The sequence below is a fragment of the Mustela lutreola genome, chromosome 10, assembly GCF_030435805.1.
Source record: "Mustela lutreola isolate mMusLut2 chromosome 10, mMusLut2.pri, whole genome shotgun sequence".
NCBI classification, from domain to species: Eukaryota; Metazoa; Chordata; class Mammalia; order Carnivora; family Mustelidae; genus Mustela; species Mustela lutreola.
The window spans coordinates 85043207-85063072 of NC_081299.1; the positions used below are offsets into that span (position 1 = coordinate 85043207).

The following is a 19866-nucleotide window of genomic DNA, read 5'->3' on the forward strand; positions in this document are numbered from 1 at the left end:
TCCTAATGGCATTCAAAATCTCTATAGTAAAGATGCTTTGGGAAGGAGAAAATTCAGCATAGTTTTACTAACACCCTAATAACTGTAGGGGAGGGCCGAGAAACTAGTAATATTTGCATAGGAGGTTAATATCTTCTGGTAAACATGTAGAAAACAAGTTTTTATTACTTTTATCCTTTATTATTGAATTTCCTCATTTTCTTGGGTAACCTTGAGAATTTAGCCTTGATAATTTGGCCCCCTGAACACAATCTTGCTTAAGATCCCTAGGGACCAATCCAGCTAGGAAGTCCCTTTTGAAATAAACGAAAGGCAAGCTTTCCCCCAGGGGGTGCACAACAGACACTATCTGGCCTGGTCAAGGATGTTAGTATTGAAAAGCTCAGTGCCATGAATCCAATATTGTTTGAGTATGTTTAGGGGGTTTTGTTTCCTTTTGCTTTGTTTTGTCTTGACAAACCATGAGATCATCACCAGAAATAAACCTCCATTTTTAAAATCAGACTTTACATATTCTTTGGGTGTGGTCATTTTGTAATTAAAGCACACTGGGTTTCAACATTTTATTATGTAGCTTCGCCACAGGATGCAACCAAATGACAAACAGGAGGTCCTTGTGAACAGACCCAAGCAAGGAGCTACCTCTTTGGCAAGGCTGCTACCAACAGATTTAATGAATCCCTCAGTGAAACAATGTCGCACACTCATGGGGTCTACACACTTAGGTAAACATGCCTAATTCAGCTGCTCCTAGCTTTCTGATAGTTCAAGTGACCTCCTCTGAAAAGAAACATCGTTTAAGATTCCAATTAGCCTCCGTTCTCTAAATTCCGTTTGCCTGTTTGCCCCTATATAAATTGACATTTCCAATGTTTGACGGTTAATTTCAAAGTATAGTTAACCTGCTATCCTTGCAGTGGGCCACATTGAATTTACATGACGCATAGATAGAGCCAAGAAATGCAGTGTGCATAACCAGAATGATCAGTGAGATTAAAGCAAACTTTACCAAGTTATTTTGGTGAAAGTCAAATCAAAAGGCAAGTCCACAGTGATTGTTGAGCTGAGCCGTTTCTAACACCATAACCAGTGCTCGTTCTCTCTCTCCCTCATCTCTCTCTCTCCCTCTCTCTCTCTCTCTAGTACAAACACACCCACAGTTTGAGGCTCTCCATAAACTAATGACTGGTTCTGAGTAAATGGATAGCTCTCTGGCATTCAGCAATTGCTATCCTTGTCGAGCGGGTCGCCAAACAACGGTAGAGCTCACACTAGGAGAAAGGGTTAAATATCCCAAGTTCATTCTAGGAGGCAAGTTAGACATAAGTACTCTGACTCTGACTCACTGAAAACTCCATTTCCGAGGTGGCACCTCTTTTCAATATTTGCCAAAGTCAGTCTAAAAAGTCATACATGAGGGGCACCTGGGTGGCTCAGTCATTAAGCATCTGCCTTCGGCAGGGTCCTGGGATTGAGCCGTGCATCGGCGGGAAGCCTGCTTCTCCCTCTCACACTCCCCCTGCTTGTGTTCCCTCTCACTCTCTTCTCTCTCTCTGTCAAATAAATAAATAAATAAATAAAATCTTTATTTTAAAGAAAAAAGTCCTACATGATCTTCCATATAGGTTTGCTTTCAGGAGATTGTTTAATCCAATCCAAACAGAATATTTATAATGTTTTGGATTGCCGAACACTGTTGTGCAGATTGTGTATGGCATAAAAATACTGAGAAAGGGGTGCTAAAATCCCTGCTTACACTCCCTTGGAACTGGGCACGCTGGCATAGAGCTGGTTCTGGCTGAAGGATAGCATTTCTTTTTCTCTGCACAAAGGTGCCATACATCTTCCCAAGCTGTGCCCTTAGCCAAAGGGGTGGGGTGAGAAACAGCAATTTTTTCTGATTTTCATATTAATACCACAGAGACTAGCAGTGGTCCTGGAGAGCTGTAGCCCTTCTGCCTGCAACCTAGTGGGGAACCCAGGATTAAATAAAGAATTAGGACAAGATAAGAGATGTTTTTTGGCGGGGGGGGGGGTGCCTGGGTGGCTCTGCTGGTTAAGCAACCGCCTTCGGCTCAGGTCATGATCTGAGTCCCGGGATCGAGTCCCACATCGGGCTCCCTGCTCGGCAGGGAGTTTGCTTCTACCTCTAACCCTCCCCTCATGCTCTCTCACTCTCTCTCTCTCAAATAAATAAAAAAAAAAAATTTTTTAAGAGATTTTTTTTTTTTTAATTTAAGTAAGAATATAAGGGAGTAACTCTTTAATCTGAAGTGGTCAAAGCAAGACTATTAAAGGTGTGGGATTTCAGCTGAGTCTTAACCGACTGGTAGGATTTGTATGAGTGTATAGAGAGCCTTTGAGTAAAAAAAAAATTACTAATTACTTATTACATGTCAGGTACTAAAGAGGACAATAAGAACACATAATAAAGTTTGACCTAGGTCTTTACAATGAATAACTGACCCAGAACCTTGAGATAACACAGAAACACCGTGATGAGTCCTGCTGATTGGAGGCACAAAATACAAAGGGAACACAGAGGAAAGAGTGGCTGTTTGCATCATGTTTTACAGAAAATGGTAAGCTGGACCAAACAGGAACGAGGCACCATTATAAATGGGGCTCGGAAATGTGCAGAGGTTTTTTTTTTTTTTTTAAGATCCATTTATTTATTTATTTATTTATTCGAGAGAGAGAGAGAGAGAGAAAGAGAGAGAAGAGTGGGAGAGAGAGTCTGAAGCAGACTCCCTGCTGAGCATGGAGGCCCCCCACGGGGCTCAATCTCACGACCCTGAGATCACGACCTGAGCCGAAACCAAGAGTCTGATGCTTAACCAACTGTGCCTTCCAGAACCCAGAAATATTTTTTTTAAATTGATTCTACAATACCCTCACCAAGTCAGGAAAGCTCTATCGGCCCCTGTAGTCACCAGGTATTCTTTGATGTTCCTCTTCATCCATCTGTCTCCGGTCCACTGACTATCCTCAGCCCTTTCCTGATTGCCAACTATTTTGTTACACTTCAATGACACACTTTAAACAACACAAACGCAAACATTTACAAAGCTCTGCTCTGTGTCATTAGTACATACGTTGCAAAATAAGAGTAGTAATTCACTCATATTCTTTGGCTCTGGAACTGGGCAATCATACCAATGACATGCCGGAAAGGGAATTTCCAGGGACATGAGGAGTGTTCTAACTTTCAAACATTTCTGAGATTTGTACACTATGGGTCTCCTCACCTAGTAACGTGATCACAGTCTGCCACCCAGAAACACAAACTACACTCAACTTAGAAAACTTTTCTGGAAGTCCATTTGATTCATGGTATGAAAAACTAATTTATTCTTTTTTTTTTTAGTTTTTTTTCAAGATTTTATTTATTTGAGAGAGAGAGAGAATGAGAAGGGGATGGAGGAGTGGGTCAGTGGGAGAGGCAAACTCTCTGCCAAGCAGGGAGCCTGAAGCAGGACTTGATCCCGGGACTCCAGGATCATGACCAGAACTGAGCCTCCCAGGTGTCCCAAAACTAATTTATTCTTCAAGTCCACTCTAAATGCTATATAAAATGCAAAGTTTTTTACAGAAAAACTTTCCATAAAAAAACTGCTCAAAGATCTATTACTGGCATGTCCTTATATTTTTACTTAGTTAATATGGCTTTTGAATATGAATGTCGTTGTGGAACAGATTTTTCATCAACCTCATAGACAAAAGTACAAGTCTAAACAATGACATAAAAACAAAATAACTATGTTTAAGTTGTTACGTGATTGTACCATATCATTTAAATGCACATCAAAATTATGTATTTTATATTCAGAGGCAAAGAGCTAATTCACAAATTCATTTTTTCATTTTACCTCTGGCAAAGTTCTCCGCCAGAGGTAAATGACAATTTGTGAGTTATGGACAAAGTTTTATGAGGCTAAACTTAAAATTATTCTTGTTCCTAACCAGACTTAGAACACTTATATAAGACTATATATCAGACTATATATATAACACTTATATAAGACTACATAGGCCCAAGTTCACATAACACATCACCAGAATTATTCTCTGCTCCCTGTAACTCAGCAATATAAGACCATCCCATCTAAATGTTTCTTATAGTGATATGGATATAAATGACTGAAACTGTCCTCGTAGGTGGTTTGTAAGGACTATAATTTACTTGGATAGGTGTCATCTGTCTTCTTTATTACTCATTAGCTATCATCACATTCCATCAAATAAAAATATATTAAAATTAAGGTAAATTCTTAAAATGATAGTATACTAAGATTTTCTTGGCATCTTTGATCTCAAAGATAAATCTTGACCTTGATTAATAACATTTAACTGTGTCTGTGGGAGAGCATTTCTACAAACAGCCGAAGAGCTATAATTTAGGGTTAAGATAACACTGAAAGAGAGACTCCCTTGCTACAAACTTTTCTTATGGGGTATGTTGTCCACATACCCCATAATTGCTTGAAACTCTGAAAAGGCCAACACAAATACAATGATCTAGGACAAGGTTCCTACTTGATCTAGTGGTTTTCAAACTGTGTTCTGTGCTTCTATAGGCTGCCAAGCCCCCTCATTGCTTCAACTAGAGCAATCCAGGTTGTATCAGTCCTACAAAGTGTAATTCCATATAATATATATTTGTAATCAATGTAATGTTTCTAATTGGTTTGAAAACCATTGCCTTACTTAAAATAGCCATCATCTGGTAATTACCTAGCACAGTCAACATTATTTGAATTTTGTTTAAAATTCAAAGGATTTATATGCTAGTAGTATTAACCCCAGCACCATTCTAAAAAAAGTTCTCTTTACTCACTCTCACTTTAATCATGCATCAGAGAAAGAATTCTCAGGAAATACAAAGTTCCCATTATTCTCTCCTCACCACTTTATATACAGTGAATCCCCAAAAAGTAATTTTTGAACAAATAATTTACACAGGTAGATTATATAGGGAGAACAGTTTTCTCCAGGAAGAAAAGAAAAAACTCAAACTCTTTGGAAATAGTGTCTAACAGTTCCTATGTAAGACATGGATGGGATGCTAGCTAAGTTCCCTCCAAAATTTATATGTTTCTCATTTGCTTTAAGTCTTCTTAGGTTCAAGGTCCAGCATTGTAATTCTTTCATGCAAATTCAAGGGGACTTTTTTTCCATGTAATAAAACATAAATTTTGTTTTGTTAAAGTTGACAAAAATTTAACTCACCTGTATTTAGACAGATCAGTGAATTTCTGCATCATGTTATTGGAACAAGTCATTTAGGTGAAGCTTAGGTAGCTGGAACCAGGTAGCTTCTCAGAAGAAAGACGGGTATTGGATAGGCAAGGTCATAAATGCTGACCACACCACTTAAGACCAACATTGAATTAGTTTAAGATACAATAGCAATTTCTTGTTTCACCCACCATTTGAAATAATTCCCCCCCCCCAAATTTTTTGGAGCATTCGCCATACACTGTCATTGAGATGAATAAAAAAATGGCTTCAAGGAACATTTTACTTCAAAGACACAAGATGTACCAACATTAACCAAACAAATAATAGATATCACATGATAAGGTCCCTGTACAACTGCAAGACAGAGTGTCTATACACAGTGCAGCCTGATTCTGAGGAAAGAGAGTTCTCTGAGGGCGAGGATGGGGCTGTGGAAGGTATGGGGCGGGGGAGACCAGAGATTTTCACAGAGATGGAGGGACCTGAACTGGAACTTAAAAGAAAAATGGGATTTAGACACATAAAACTGTCTTTGGAAGGGGGTCACAAAGGGTGCAGTGAAGGAAGACACCAGATTTATTCAGGCAAGACAGTGAGAAAAAATAATTTCTCTTTACTCTGTCCACTATTAAAATTCATGAGATTTCAAAGCAGCCAGAGATTGTGGAAACTACTGACTGATATAAGAACATCTTTATGTTTCCTGATATCAGAAAAAAGCCTTAAGGGAGAAATGGCTTCTAGATGGAGTCAGCACCGGAAAAGAACAGGAAGAGATGAAGAAACAAAATCAACGAGACCAGCACCAGATCCAGGTTCTAGAACAAAGTATCCTCAGGTACGGCCCTCACTGGGCTACTCCACAACTTTTTTTTATTTTGGCTTTGCCCATGTTGCATGTATAAGAGCCATTCTTATTTTTAGAGACATAATCAGATCTTCCATCTGGATTTTTAATAAAGACCAAGGCAATACAACACCAAAGGCAATAGAAATTTTACTATAAATATCCCCTATGCATAGCAACACAATATTTATTTTTTAAATACATATTAGTGACTTACCCAAAGTTCTCCAAGCCTATCTCCTCATCTATGAAATGGTAGTAGCAATATCTATCTTTTACAGTTGTTGAGCAAATGAAAAATATATGTATTTTACATATTGTGGCTAAGCTACTGGCACTTACCTGGCATATAACAGGTGATCAAAAACCAGTCCTTGTTCACAGCCCCAACCCCCACTCTCGACAGGTGACAACTCAATGGGTGTGTTTATACTGTTCCTCCGTCACCCCTCTCCCCAGCTGCCCCCAGTCACAACCATACTTTGGAAGAGAAGACACTGTAGGAACACATCACTAGCGTTTTCTCTCTTCTACTTCCCTAATCATTTGGTCACAGGTGTTGACCTCACTTCTCAATGTCCTTCCTTGCCCATCACACAAAATCAGTCCAGAGTCAGCAACTTGCAACATAACAAGGAAAGTTTTAAAATTGCCTTGGCTTAAAATGAGGTGATGGGCGTGAAAAAAACAATTGAAACACTGGAATAGAAGATGGGGTTATTAGTATTACCACAAAATATAGATAGCATGGAAGAAAGAGATGTGGGAAATGTCACAATCATTTTCTAACCTGTGCGTGGAAAAAAGATGGGATTTCTTGTGGTATAATAATGACAATAATTTAAAGCCTATGGATCTTTGAAACATAGGTAGCTTTCAAAATCTCAGTCACTGCAAATTTGTTCTCTTTAGTGAGAACTATAAGAAAGAAAGACCTGGAAGTTGAAAATATCCCGTGGATTGACGACCACATTCTGTCCATCCTCACCACACTCCATAGACAGATCACATTAGGTCTCAAATTGACAACACGGAGAAAAGTTTCCTTTTTAAACTGATTCTCATTTTACTTGCCTCATTTCATACACTCGTATATCTAAGAGCTAACATCACTGATTATGTGTTCTTTTTGAGATGTTTTTTAAATTAACAATTCTTAAAAAGTTATGTTGTAATCATTGAAATGTTCACATTCATGAACCCTCAGTTGCTTGCTTAAAGAGAAATGTTTCTGAAAAGCAGATAACAAATACTCAAAAAATAACTCAATATATCAACTCTCCAGTTTGGAAAACTTGATCCTCGTAAGGCACCCCTTAGCAAGAGCTTCTAACCAAACTCTGGCTCAACTGATGATTCCTTTCTCACCACCAACACGGAACCCTTATCTCTGAAGGACTTCTGAATTTAATCCCTGCACACCCTGCACTTTGCAAACACCTTCATGCTTCCCTTCAGAGCCCCCTGGTTAAGAGTCTTTGCTCCTACTGAACACCTACGACTTTTCTCTGCACTTGGTAATTGAAGTGGCGACATAGACTCAGACTTCATAAAGAAGTTTGGGTGGCATTGCAAGTAATCCCAGACAATTTACTAGGGTTCTCCTGATTGCTTTCAGACCTTGCCTCCTGAATGCTCTGAATGCCTAGTTAGAGTTTTTATCCGACAAAAAAAAAAAAAAAAAAAAAAAAAGGAGGGGGAGGAGCAGGAAGTAGAGAAACCATATTTACCCGCCATATTACCTGTCAGGTACTTTACATATATCATCATTCAATCTTCATAGCCCTGGGACAAAGTGTCATCATCGTCCCTTTTTGCCCAGAGGTTGAAGTATCCACACAATTAGGACATGCTGGATCGGAAACTAGTTCATGTGACTTCCCGATGCTGTCAATAAAGTGACCGCTCACAGCATTCCAGACCACACACTGTGATCTGAGAAGCTATTATCTCTTCTGTGTCTTTATTTTTTTTTAAAGATTTTATTTACTTATTTGACACAGAGAGAGAGAGATCACAAGTAGGCAGAGAGGCAGGCAGAGAGAGACGGGGTAGCAGGCTCTCCACTGAGCAGAGAGCCCCACTCGGGACTCGATCCTAGGACTCTGAGATCATGACCTGAGCCGAAGGCAGAGGCTTAACCCACTGAGCCACCCAGGCACCCCTCTTCTGTGTCTTTAAAGCATGTTCAGTCCCTCGGTTCTCCTTTCTCCAAACAGCTCCTACCACCCTCTGGACCTTCTTCCATGTTGCGCTGATGTCTGTATTAAATTACCGGTTCTATATCTATACTCTACCCAATTTCTGGCATCTCATTATGACTTATTAGACTTTACTTTTTTTTATTTTTTGTTTTAATTTAAATATAGTTGAATATGTTATTATATTAGTTTCAAGTGTACAGCATCGTGATTCAACAATCCTGTATGATACACGCTGCTCACTATGATAAGTATAGTCAACATTGGTCAACCATACAATGCTATTACGCTATTATTGACTGGATTCCCTATGCCTGGCTTTTCATTCCTGTGGCTTCACTGCAACCTTGTTTTAGATCTCCAGGGGGTCATTAACCATCAGGGGATCCTTTATTAATACCAGACGATGTTAAGCCCCAAACATAAATAATAATAACACAAATGGTTCATTTTTAAATGGCCTCGTGCAATTTGCAAAGCACTTGACTTACATTACATCATTGAATTCTCACAGCAATCCCAGAAAGAAAGCAGTGATGGCTCCATGGCAGAGAGGTCGAAACAGACTCAGAGAGGATAAGGGGATTAAGGAAGGTCACAGAGTCATTAAAGGGTAAACTTGGGCCTCAAAGCAAGTCAGGCTCTGTGTTCTCCCACTATAGAACTAAAGAAGTATTCTCAAAATGCTAAAACCCCTAACACCCCATAGCAAATTGCTTTGTTTAAGGAATGGTCCTAAAAAGCCGTATTTGCAAAGAGTTAGTAAAGAATATGCATCGCTGTGACCCATGATGGCATGTTTGTCTGGTTGACAATGGGCAGGGAACAGAATGTTCTGAAGCAACAGGGGGAGACACAAAGTATCTGTGCCTTGTCTGTATCACGCAGCCTCCGCAGCCGCCCAGCATTAGAGAAATCACGGTGCCAAAGCCGCTTTATCTGTAACTGAACATTTTCTTCTCAGATCTTTCTAAAGCTGCTAAACTATCAGGTGCGTGTTGTTAAAGTTATTCTTTCCCCAAAACAACTGCCCACAGAGCCTCAGGAGCTTTTCTTAGCAGGTAAATAAAGTACATTTTCCTGTGAGCTCCAAGAAACAACCCAGTCGACGGACAGACCGGGGCGCTGAACCATCCTCCTTCCCCGAGCAGGGAAAGCAGCCCAAAGCCTGAATGTGGTTTATCACTTGACGTGGGTGACTGCTCAAGGGTGACATTTGCCATCTGCCAGGCCTCTCAGCCAGAGGATAAGATTTTAATGGGAACATCAAAATAGAAACGTTGCTATTACCTCAGAGTCTGTAGCAGGGCCAGTCAGCCTCTGGAGATTTCATTCCCCTACTACTTACACGGTCTTGTGAGATGAACTGGAAGAGCGTGGCCTTTGGCTTTCAAATCCCTGTTCTGCCATCCATAAGGTATAGAAGCCTGGAAACGTTCTTCGTCTCTTTGGGCCTTAGTTTCCTTGTTAATAATAGTGGGACCATGAGAGCGACTTCACAGGACACTGTGAGTCAAGCAGCTTCCGGAGTGCCTGACATATGGTAGATGTTCAAAAAATATTAGATCCTATTCCTTTTTAGGAGTCAAAATAATTAAAAGTAGGACGGGGATGTTTATCTTTTGACCAAGATCTCTATTTCTTTATGTCAGTACAAAGAATCTTTTTCTTTGAGTAAACTGAGATCCCCACCCCACAAGGATTCCTCCCATTCAGGCATAATTGATGGGTTTTCTTTACGGCTTGAAGACTGAAATGCTAACAGCAGCAGTTAATTTTTACAGAGTGTGTAGTTATAGACCAGGCACTGCGTTAAGCACTTCATAGGGATTAGTTCTTTAAATCCTCACAACCACCTTATGAGGTAGGTAACATTCAATAAGTGAGAAAGATGACTTTTGTAGATCCTAACTTGTCTTGACTCATGTAACTAAAAAATTAAGACCCAGGATTTAAAATTTAATTAAGTCTTCATTATAAAAATAAGTTATGTCCCAGATCCTGCAGACAAATTTCACATTAGTTCAATCCTGTAAATGCTACCACCCTTTTACAGCACTTTTCATTTCCAATCCATGCTATGATTTCACTCTCCTGCATGCATCATTTCATACAGACATTCAGATGACCCTGCTATATTGAGCACACCCAAAGTTCCCCTGACTCACACCCAACCTTTAAGTAAAGCATGTCTGATTATTCATCCTCTCATCTTTTCTTTCAGAGAGGCAACATTTCAGAAAATAAGTAGGTTTCCATGGTTTTTGTCTCAGAGACACATTCTTAGCTTTGGAACAATATTAGTGAGTATTTTGCCTGTTGCCCTGATTAACGCCTTAGGAAGAAATGTTCCCAGGAGGAAAATGGTATTGAACATCTCCTTCTGAATCACTTTGCTTAAATAGAGTTTCAATTTGCCTCCCAAATGAGCCCTGTTCTTGCTGTGACCAGTGAACCATTTACTTCTTGATTATAGGCACAGGTGCAAATTCAACACTGACTTCTCCGTCCAGACAGCATGTGCACACATTCATTGGCCGGCTTAAAAATCCTCTTCTGTCACATCTGTTGCTTTCCTCCATCCAATAGCCTACACCCAAAATTACCGTCTCCCCCCCCCCCCCGCCACCACTCCAAGCACCCTCAGAAGTATCCAAAGGAGCCATGTCATTCACATTCTAGATTCCTCTTTCCTATACATCTGCCCAACTGCTCTCCGTGACTCCCTCTGCCAAAATGCCTTGCATCACGCTGCCCTCCAGACACTTGCTACTTTTTGAACTGTGTCCAAAGACCTCTGACTTTAATTGGAGCACAAAGAGCGCCTGACAGAAGTGCCATAAGCATAAAATGCAAAAGGTTAACTGCCAAGGAGAATGAGGCAAACGCACTGCCTCCCCTTTGAGAAGGATTATCTACTTATGATTAATGTTCTCTAGTAAGGATTTTTTTTTCATAGTCCAAAGTACCCTTCTGACCCTCCACTTTCCTTTAATGAGCTTTCATTTGTCTCCAAATGGTTAGGAAATGCCTGCCCATATGGTGCTAACAGTAAGTTGCATGAAGGAGTGGATTTCTCTGTGACTCTTTGCCATGAGAAAATCTGAGGCACAGGCCATAACTGCAGCTACCACCACCCCCACATAAGTTAAGGGAAATTCCTCCACAAATGGAGATGCAGTATTAGGAAATGCATTCTGCTCACTATCATATAAAACAATAATCTACCCAGTTAACTCAAAAAAGTGCAGGCAAGATTCGATTTCAAAATGGATCCCAAAGGCCTGATGTAGAAAAATAAAGGTTAAATGACTTTGTTGCTGGTTATAATTTATCAAAGTTCATCTCGTGATTTCTATCCGTACTGCACCCCTACCTGATGCTCAGATCTACCTGTGAAGGCCAGCTGTACCTTAATGAAACTGATGGTTCATCCAACAAAGCGAGGAAGGCTGCATGAAAAATAATCACATTCTAAATGTTTCTGCCTTCTTGCTCTGACCCAGCCAGCCGAAGCTAACGTCACATTGTGAGAGAGAGGGACACAGTCTGCTCTTCTGTGACAATGCGAGAGAGAAGAGAAAGGGAACGGAGGAAAAGAGAGAGAGAAAGAGGACCTAGCATTTGTTTCTTCTTCTTAAATTTGCTGTTGCTTAGAAACACTTAAGAAATGATTCTGAAGCAATTACATGAGTCAAAATCATTCCAAGCATGTTTTTCACTCTCCATATTTGACTAATTGGTTTATCAGGCTTGCGAGAGTTCATCTGTTGTTGTTTTTAATTTCCCAGATATTCTGATAATTTTTAATTCAGGAGATTTTTAAATTTTACAAAAAGAGCAAAATAAATCAAATTTCCAGCATAAATAAATAAATAAATAAATAAAAAGGAAGAAATCTATCCCCAACCCCCACCAGAGAAAGCCTAGTACATAGTAGGGAATACCTGTCACTACATATTTAATAATTAATGGAAAAATATGCATGATGGATGGATGGATGGATGGACAGTTGGCTAAATGGATGGCCAGACTTTAAAATACCAACTATGAAAGGGACCAGCTAAAGACTACACAGTGGGGGCACCTGGGTGGCTCAGTGGGTTAAAGCCTCTGCTTTCAGCTCAGGTCATGGTCCCAGGGTCCTGGGATCAAGCCCCATGTCGGGCTCTCTGCTCAGCGGGGAGCCTGCTTCCTCCTCTCTCTCTCTGCCTGCCTCTCTGCCTACTTGTGATCTATCTGTCAAATAAATAAATAAAATCTTTAAAAAAAAAAAAAGACTACACAATGACTTAAACATTAAGCAACTAAAAAGGAAAGCCTTGAAAATCTTTAAAAAATAAAGAATAAGACCCAACTATCTTGAGTCAAGGGCAAAATTACATGACAGTCATACTTCTGGTTTTTGAGGTCACTGTTGATAGCTCACCATCACTTCACTTTGTCACCCTTCCCCTCTTTCATATGCTCTTTTATTTCCTTATTCCCCGCCTTCTAGACTTCTCCGTTGTTCACACCTGCCAGTCTCATTCATAGGTTAGTAGCAATAAGGGTTAAATTCACATAGAATAAATACTCTCCCACTGTGGTAGGCCAAAATGTAGATTAGAATAATACCACTCCACTGAAGTTCAATAATAACAGCTGCCCTTTACGAAGCACATATTATGTCCTAAGAATTTTCTGAGAGTGACAATTCTCTGGGGGAAGTCTGATTGGCGTTATGTCACATATAAGGACACTAAACCACAGAAAGCTGTAAACCTGGTAACAGTCAAGCCATGAGTCACACATAGATCTTTCTGACTGTAGATCATTCCATCATGACTCACTCTGCTTGTTCTCTATTCAGTTCAATAAACATCTATAGAGAAGCCCTCACTTTGAACCCATCTTTATCTTCCAGAGGAGATTGAGAATCCTAAGTGCATCAAAGCAACTATTATTTACATTTACCTCTCTTTAGATCTTTGAACTTTTCAAAGTATTTTACATTGATTATTGCATTCAAAACAACATTCAGTCCTCGAAACACAAATTTAAAACCATTAGTATGGATGTCATAAAACTTTGGCCGTGTTGACATGAGTCAAGAAGGAAGAAAGGAGTAAATGAACAAAGAAGAAAGTGGGAGGGCAGTTGGTTTCAGTGATCCATACTTCAGGTCATGGTCATAAGGAATGTTCAAAAGCAGAGAGCCTTTTGTATAACATGCTACCAAAGGGTGTAGCCCTCCCATGGCCCAAGAGTGTCCCCCACCCCAGCTGCAGCCCCTTGGCTAAATTTATCAGCTCAGAAAGCTTCCACACCACGCCCCTTGGAAAGCATCTTTTGTCTACCATAAAGCAAGTGTCATTTAGTCCATTCAGACCACCCCAGGCAAACTGATCATTGTTGGTTATTCTATGTTATATTAAGGTTGGAAATTATATTTATTGGTCTTCAAATAATAGAGTTCTGTTCTTGGTATCAAATATGAACAATTCATACTAAAAGCAAAGCAGAAACGATTATTCGTGGCTGCTCTACAATACTGTGGGAGGCAAAGGCTAAGGGTTGGCAGGCACAAAGCCAGTCATTATTTCTGAGTAGAGAGAGTCAGCGGCTGTATACATCATTGGATATGTTTTGTCATTTCATAATATGGTTACAAGTGGTTTATTCACTAAAAATATTTTCTCCTACAACTTTTTTTTTTTTAAAGAAGAAAGATTCCCCAAATCATGAATAAGCCTATTTGCAGCTAACTTGCCATGACCTGGTGATAACAGTATTTAAAGGTCACTTGGGAAACTCATGACACCTATGGAGAGGTCAATTTGAATCATTATCATTCAAATTATTTAACTCTTATTAAGTGTTTCTCATGTACAACAAGGCTCTTTCCAGGCTCTAATTAAAAGCCACACATCCGGTTTCTGTCCTACCAGAACATTCAAGAAGCCCATAACTAACCAATCTGCCATACCACACCAACCTCCAGAGCATGCATTTATTTGCATTAATTTGAAAATTATGTTTGTAATCTGCACATGAAAGTGGCTGATTCTCTGAAAACCAGTTTGGTTTCTTATTTTTCGTGGCAAATGAAACCCTTAATTTACAAAATATGATTCTGATTAAGAGGGTTTGCTTTTCTACTGAATTATTATCTTCTAACATTACCTGCCTACATGGCAGTTTCAAATCAGTATCATCTGCCCATGAGATAATTATTAATATTTGCCAAGTTATATTAGGAGATGAGATTCACCCATGCAAAAGCTGCTCGCATGTAACTATAAATTATTCAGCTTTTCTAAACATCTGCTCTCTTCCCAATTACCAGAGCAGACTGATACTTTTTCAGTGTCACTGCTGGGCTAGCTCTCTGCCTCTTGTTATCTTGAAGTTGCTGTGTTGTAGTGCTCCTCCTGTTCTTAAATGCTTGGGATTAGAGGCAACAGATCTGGCTCAGGGCATGCTGGGTGTCGTACGCCAAATGCCCTTTAATTCTCTGGCATGCTTACCCATAGCATGTGATTGTTTGCACTGGTGGGTTAGCTCTTCCTTATTAGACCCATGCCCTTTGGCAAAGGCAAATTCTTGTCCTATGCCTGTGCAGAGAAGTATTCTTCATCTTTTTTGATATACTTTTATTTCAGTTTGGTGAATAAAACGTGCCTGACATGTAGTAAGTGCTTTTAAACAGTGTGTTAAATGTTCAATGAAATTTACCAGACCTCTAGTTTTTAAAAATAAAACAAAGAAGCACACCTTCTACTAGACTACATGTCCTCAATTTTATGAGAAAATATAGTTTGATAATATACTATGAAGCAAACTATCTATCAAGATAAAATATCTTTAACCTCTGATCCATTAGTAATCACTTATTTGTCTATTACCTATGACCAACACAGTGCAATCAAGATTACTGGGTTAGGGCATCTGCGTGGCTCAGTGGGTTAAGCCTCTGCCTTTGGCTCAGGTCATGATCTCAGGGTCCCAGGATCAAGTCCCGCATCGGGCTCTCTGCTCGGCAGGGAGCCTGCTTCCCCTTCTCTCTCTCTGCCTATCTCTCTGCCTACTTGTGATCTCTCTCTGTCAAATAAATAAATAAAAATCTAAAATAAAATAAAATGTTCCTTTAAGATTACCGGGTTAAAGTCATCGTCTACATATACTCAATAGTATCTGTCACGATTCCAATGCTATAAATTTAACTGAGTTTTGGTTAAAAAATAAATAAAAAGATCTTTCTTTTTTTATTATAAACCTTAGCCATTCAATAATAACTAGCTATAGTCCATATAAACCATGTCAGATTTGATAGATCATCTAGAAACTTATAAATTCCTTAACCGCTTTGCACAAAGCTGATTTATTTTTCTATTTTTACTGGCTAACTACCAGAAATGCAAGGTACTAATGAGTAATTTTGCATATCAAAGAAAAAATATGGAAAAATCTCATCCAAGTGGTGACTCAAAGATTCATCCCCATAAGGCAATGCAATATTTAGTATACTGGTTTTGATGCTGTAAAAGATTCCATAAAAGCAATGGCTTAAACAAGACTAAAAAGTTCATTTCTCTCAAAATCCATAATAATTTTAGCAAGGGAAGAGGAGAAGAAATGTCCTATGAGATGATAAATGATAGAGAGACCCTGTTTCTTTCTGTCCCCTTGTTTTGCTTCCTAAGCAATGCCCATGATTGGATGGCCAAAGACAGCTCACCATCGCCATGTTCACATTCCATTGTAGGAAGGAGAGTATAAATGCAGGGCAAACAGTTCTATTTTAAAGATATGACCTGAAAATTGCAGAGGTCACTTCTGCTAATATCCTATTAGCCAGAATTTAGTCACATGGCACCATTTAAATGAAAAAGAGACCGGGAAATGGCAAGATAGCTAGGGAAATACATAAAACTCAAGGTGTTCTATTACTACAAAGAACAGGAGAAATGGATTTGGGTGAGGGGGAATTAGTAGGTTGTCAAAACAGACTGACCTATTATCTCATTTATAAAATAGATAACATTTGTTAAATAGACACCATCCCCATAAATATTGTGAAAATTCTAATAATGCTGGAGTGTTATTTTGGTTTTCTGTCTAGAACTGTATTTTTAAAGACAGGTGTGTCCCTGAAGCTATAGTAAACCCACACTTGCTCCAAAATCATTGATATTAAAGTTGAAGATCAAATACCCAAATTGACCTGGTAGGTTTTCTTTATTGGAGTTGTCCTAGATGGTCCTCCTCTCCCTAGCAGAGTAGGAAGAAAAAAGGCTAACTACTACATTACCAGCTAATTCTTCCACATTGCACCCTGTGCTAGGGGCTTATAAACATGATTCCCTTCCCCTCTCAAAGACAACCTTTTGTGAACTCAATAAATAAGAAATTATGTTTCACTAAATAAGATTCACTAAATAAGAAAACCGAAATTTGGTTGGGCTGAGGAAGTAAGCCAAGTGTGTTAGCTTTGGTTAACTTTGGGTTCACTTTCTTGTTTCCATGGGTAGAAGTGAAAACAAAAAAGTAGACCTTCCCACAAAATAATCACAAATGTAGGTAAGCCACCAGCCACCTCCTGTTCTCCCAAGATTCTGTGGGAAAGAAAGGAAAGAGAATCTGCACCCAAGGGAGGAGTCAAAGATTACAACTGCTCACCACTCCAGGAGGCATTCAACATCTGCTGGAAGCAAACACGTTCTGAGAGCCTGTGAGTCCCAAAAGAAACTGGGTCCTTCTTTGTCTAGCTTGGGGTGGGGCTGGTGAGGTGATGCTAGCACGTCCATCAACTGGTTTCAGAGGTATGACAGAGGTAGCACAACCTGGATGAAGTCCTGCTGATTCACACCATCCCAGAGAAGTGATCATGGGGTGCTCTTTGGGTGCAGTGCTTGCTTTTCATAAGACAGCATGGGCCCCCAAGAGGCAAACAGGTCATCAGTCCTTTCAAAGTATCTGGCTAAAGCCAGTCATAAACTTAATTTCAAGCATAGCATCAGTGATTACCTTCAAACTGCAGCTTTATAATCAAATTACACCAACCAGCTTTTATTTAAGACCTATGACTCTGAACAATAGTTTTGTTCTCGAAAAAAGAAAGGCTCTCTATAAAGTACCAGAGCTGAGTGAAACCTCAGACTCTGGAAGAGACTGTTCTAAGAACGTCTACCAAAATCCAAACTCAAGCAGCCAAAAAAGAAAAGAAAAGAAAGGATAGAGAAAGAAGGAAAGAAGGAAGGAAGGAAGAAGGAAGGAGACAAAGTCTTGACTTTAATCCTGTTCTGGCTGTCCACTAAGCAGAAATATTATCTTTATATGTGATGAGTCAACACTTTTACATGTGGGTGGACCCCAGCTTGAATGTCAATCTTCTCTCTCTTTATTATGAAAGGAAACAAGAAATCCTTTGACACTGCTTTGCAAAATGAATATTGCGTCTAAGTTCACAGGAATCCACTTTTTAAAGTTGTGTTCCCATAGTGGTTAATTAGAAAGTTGTTAAAAGCTCAGACTGTCGGCGGAGATTTGATTTCAAATTCTGCGCTGCAACAAGCCACCTGTAAGCCTCCAGGCCAATTGCCTGTCTTGGTGCCCTGCTTGCTCATCTGTCAAACGGAACTAATAATGGTGCTCCAGGGGGTTGTTGGGAGGACTAAATAGGACAACGTCTGATACAGTGTAGGTACTCAGTACATTTTAGAGGTTGTTATAATTACTAGCAAATAAAAGGATGGAAGGTAGGATGTAAATCTCCCGAGTTCTGGCCTTTTGGGTCCCAGTGGCAAACTTCATTAGGTTATTAGTCCTTGTTAACCACCCCCCAAAACTGAAAGAGATAAATGGACACTTAGCAGCAGAAAAATTGCCTCCTGAAATAGCCCTTCTTGATGCGTCCAGCATTTAGGTGTTGTCCTTTTTCTAAGACAAAAAATTACATGTTGAAATTGGATTGGGGACATTATTTTGTGATGATTAAGGGAGGTTATTACTAGAACAGTGCACGAAATGAAAGCTACCTGCTTTCACCTAGGGAGCTCTTGAAAATAACCCTATTTTTTCCCAGCAAATAGGCAAGGAGAAGAAAGATTCCAATAATGGATAGCATTACAAATCCTTTTCCATGTACTCTGCTTATCTAAATTGGCACACGATGCCTGCCCACCCTCTCTCAGAAATCGTGAGAGGTGCTAACTCATCCATCAGGCCCCGCCTAACAGCCCAGGAGGTACAAAGAAGGATATTTCTCTTTGTCCGCCTGCCTGTTGCTCCTCAAACTGAATCAGCATTTCTGGGAGCTCAATTCCCATTCAGAAAGGTAATACCTTTTAAAGACGGGCATGGTGGCACTTATGGAAATTCTAACCCACCTGCTGAGAGATAAGCAGGTGAAGGTTAGACAATTATCCCCTAGTGACCTCCCCAAAAGCTTTCCATGTACAAAAGAGCTTTACATATATATAAATTTCTATTTTTATATCTAAAACTAAAACCTCATATATACACACATATGTGTGTTTTTGTATGTGTGTGATATGATGAGCTTACAAACACACATATATACACTCATGCACAGATCTATATACACACACAAATTTCCCCAGTACTTCATTTATACTTGCTAAATTTTTGTCTCTACCCAAAACTTTTGGAAAAGGATTAAATATCAGTCCCTTATTTAAGCTCCAAATTCTTTTTGAGCTTTAAATCAAGGTTGAATATCCTCTTCACTATGAATGGTCACGGAGCCAGAACAAAATCAATAAACGCATAGATAGATATAGATACAGAGAAATTTTTTTTTAAGATTTTATTTATTTATTTGAAAGAGAGAGAGAGATTACAAGTAGGCAGAGAGTCAGGCAGAGAGAGAGAGAAGCAGGCTCCTTGCTGAGCAAAGAGCCTGATGTGGGGCTCAATCCCAGGACCCTGAGGTCATGACCTGAGCCGAAGGCAGTGGCTTAATCCACTGAGCCACCCTGGTGCCCCGAAATTTGAAATGAAAATGAACCCAAATAGTAATTTTAAATGAAAATAAGACTGATTAAATTCTATTCAACAAATACTAGTTTGGATTCCATACTAGCTATATGGAAAAGAGAAATAATGGCAAGAAAGTAAAAATATTAGAGAAATGGATATTTTAAAAATCCCTTATGAAGCATGTATCAAGCACCTACCAGCACCTGTCAAGGGTCTCTCAACCTCAGCACTATTGACACTTCGGACCAGAGAAGTCATTCTGCGCCTCTTAGGATGTTTAGCAGGGTCGCTGGTGTCCACCGACCAGATGCCAGTAGCAAGTCTTCAAGATATGAAAACCAACATGTCTCCAGCATTGCCAGATGTCCTTGGTAGGAAGATCACTGTTAGTTGAAACCCACCGTGCTATATACACAAAAATAGTGCCTACATACCAGCTGCAATTTTGGGGGGGGGTTGTTTTGGGAGGTTTTTCTAGGATTTTACTTATTTGTCAGAGAGCGAGAGAGAGCACAATCGGGGGAGCATCAGGCAGAGGGAGAAGAAGGCTCCTGATCCCAGGACTCTGGGACCATGACCTGAGCCAAAGGCAGA

General features: G+C 39.6%; 1 protein-coding gene across 1 annotated transcript in view; it reads left to right on the forward strand.

The window, feature by feature from the left end:
• PALMD (palmdelphin) overlaps positions 1 to 19866 on the forward strand; it is a 51375-nt gene that overhangs the window by 18488 nt on the left and 13021 nt on the right. The window contains exon 3 of the mRNA XM_059136265.1: positions 5955 to 6079. Coding sequence (XP_058992248.1) covers positions 5955 to 6079 — 125 coding nt within the window. The remainder of the gene's footprint in view (positions 1 to 5954; positions 6080 to 19866) is intronic.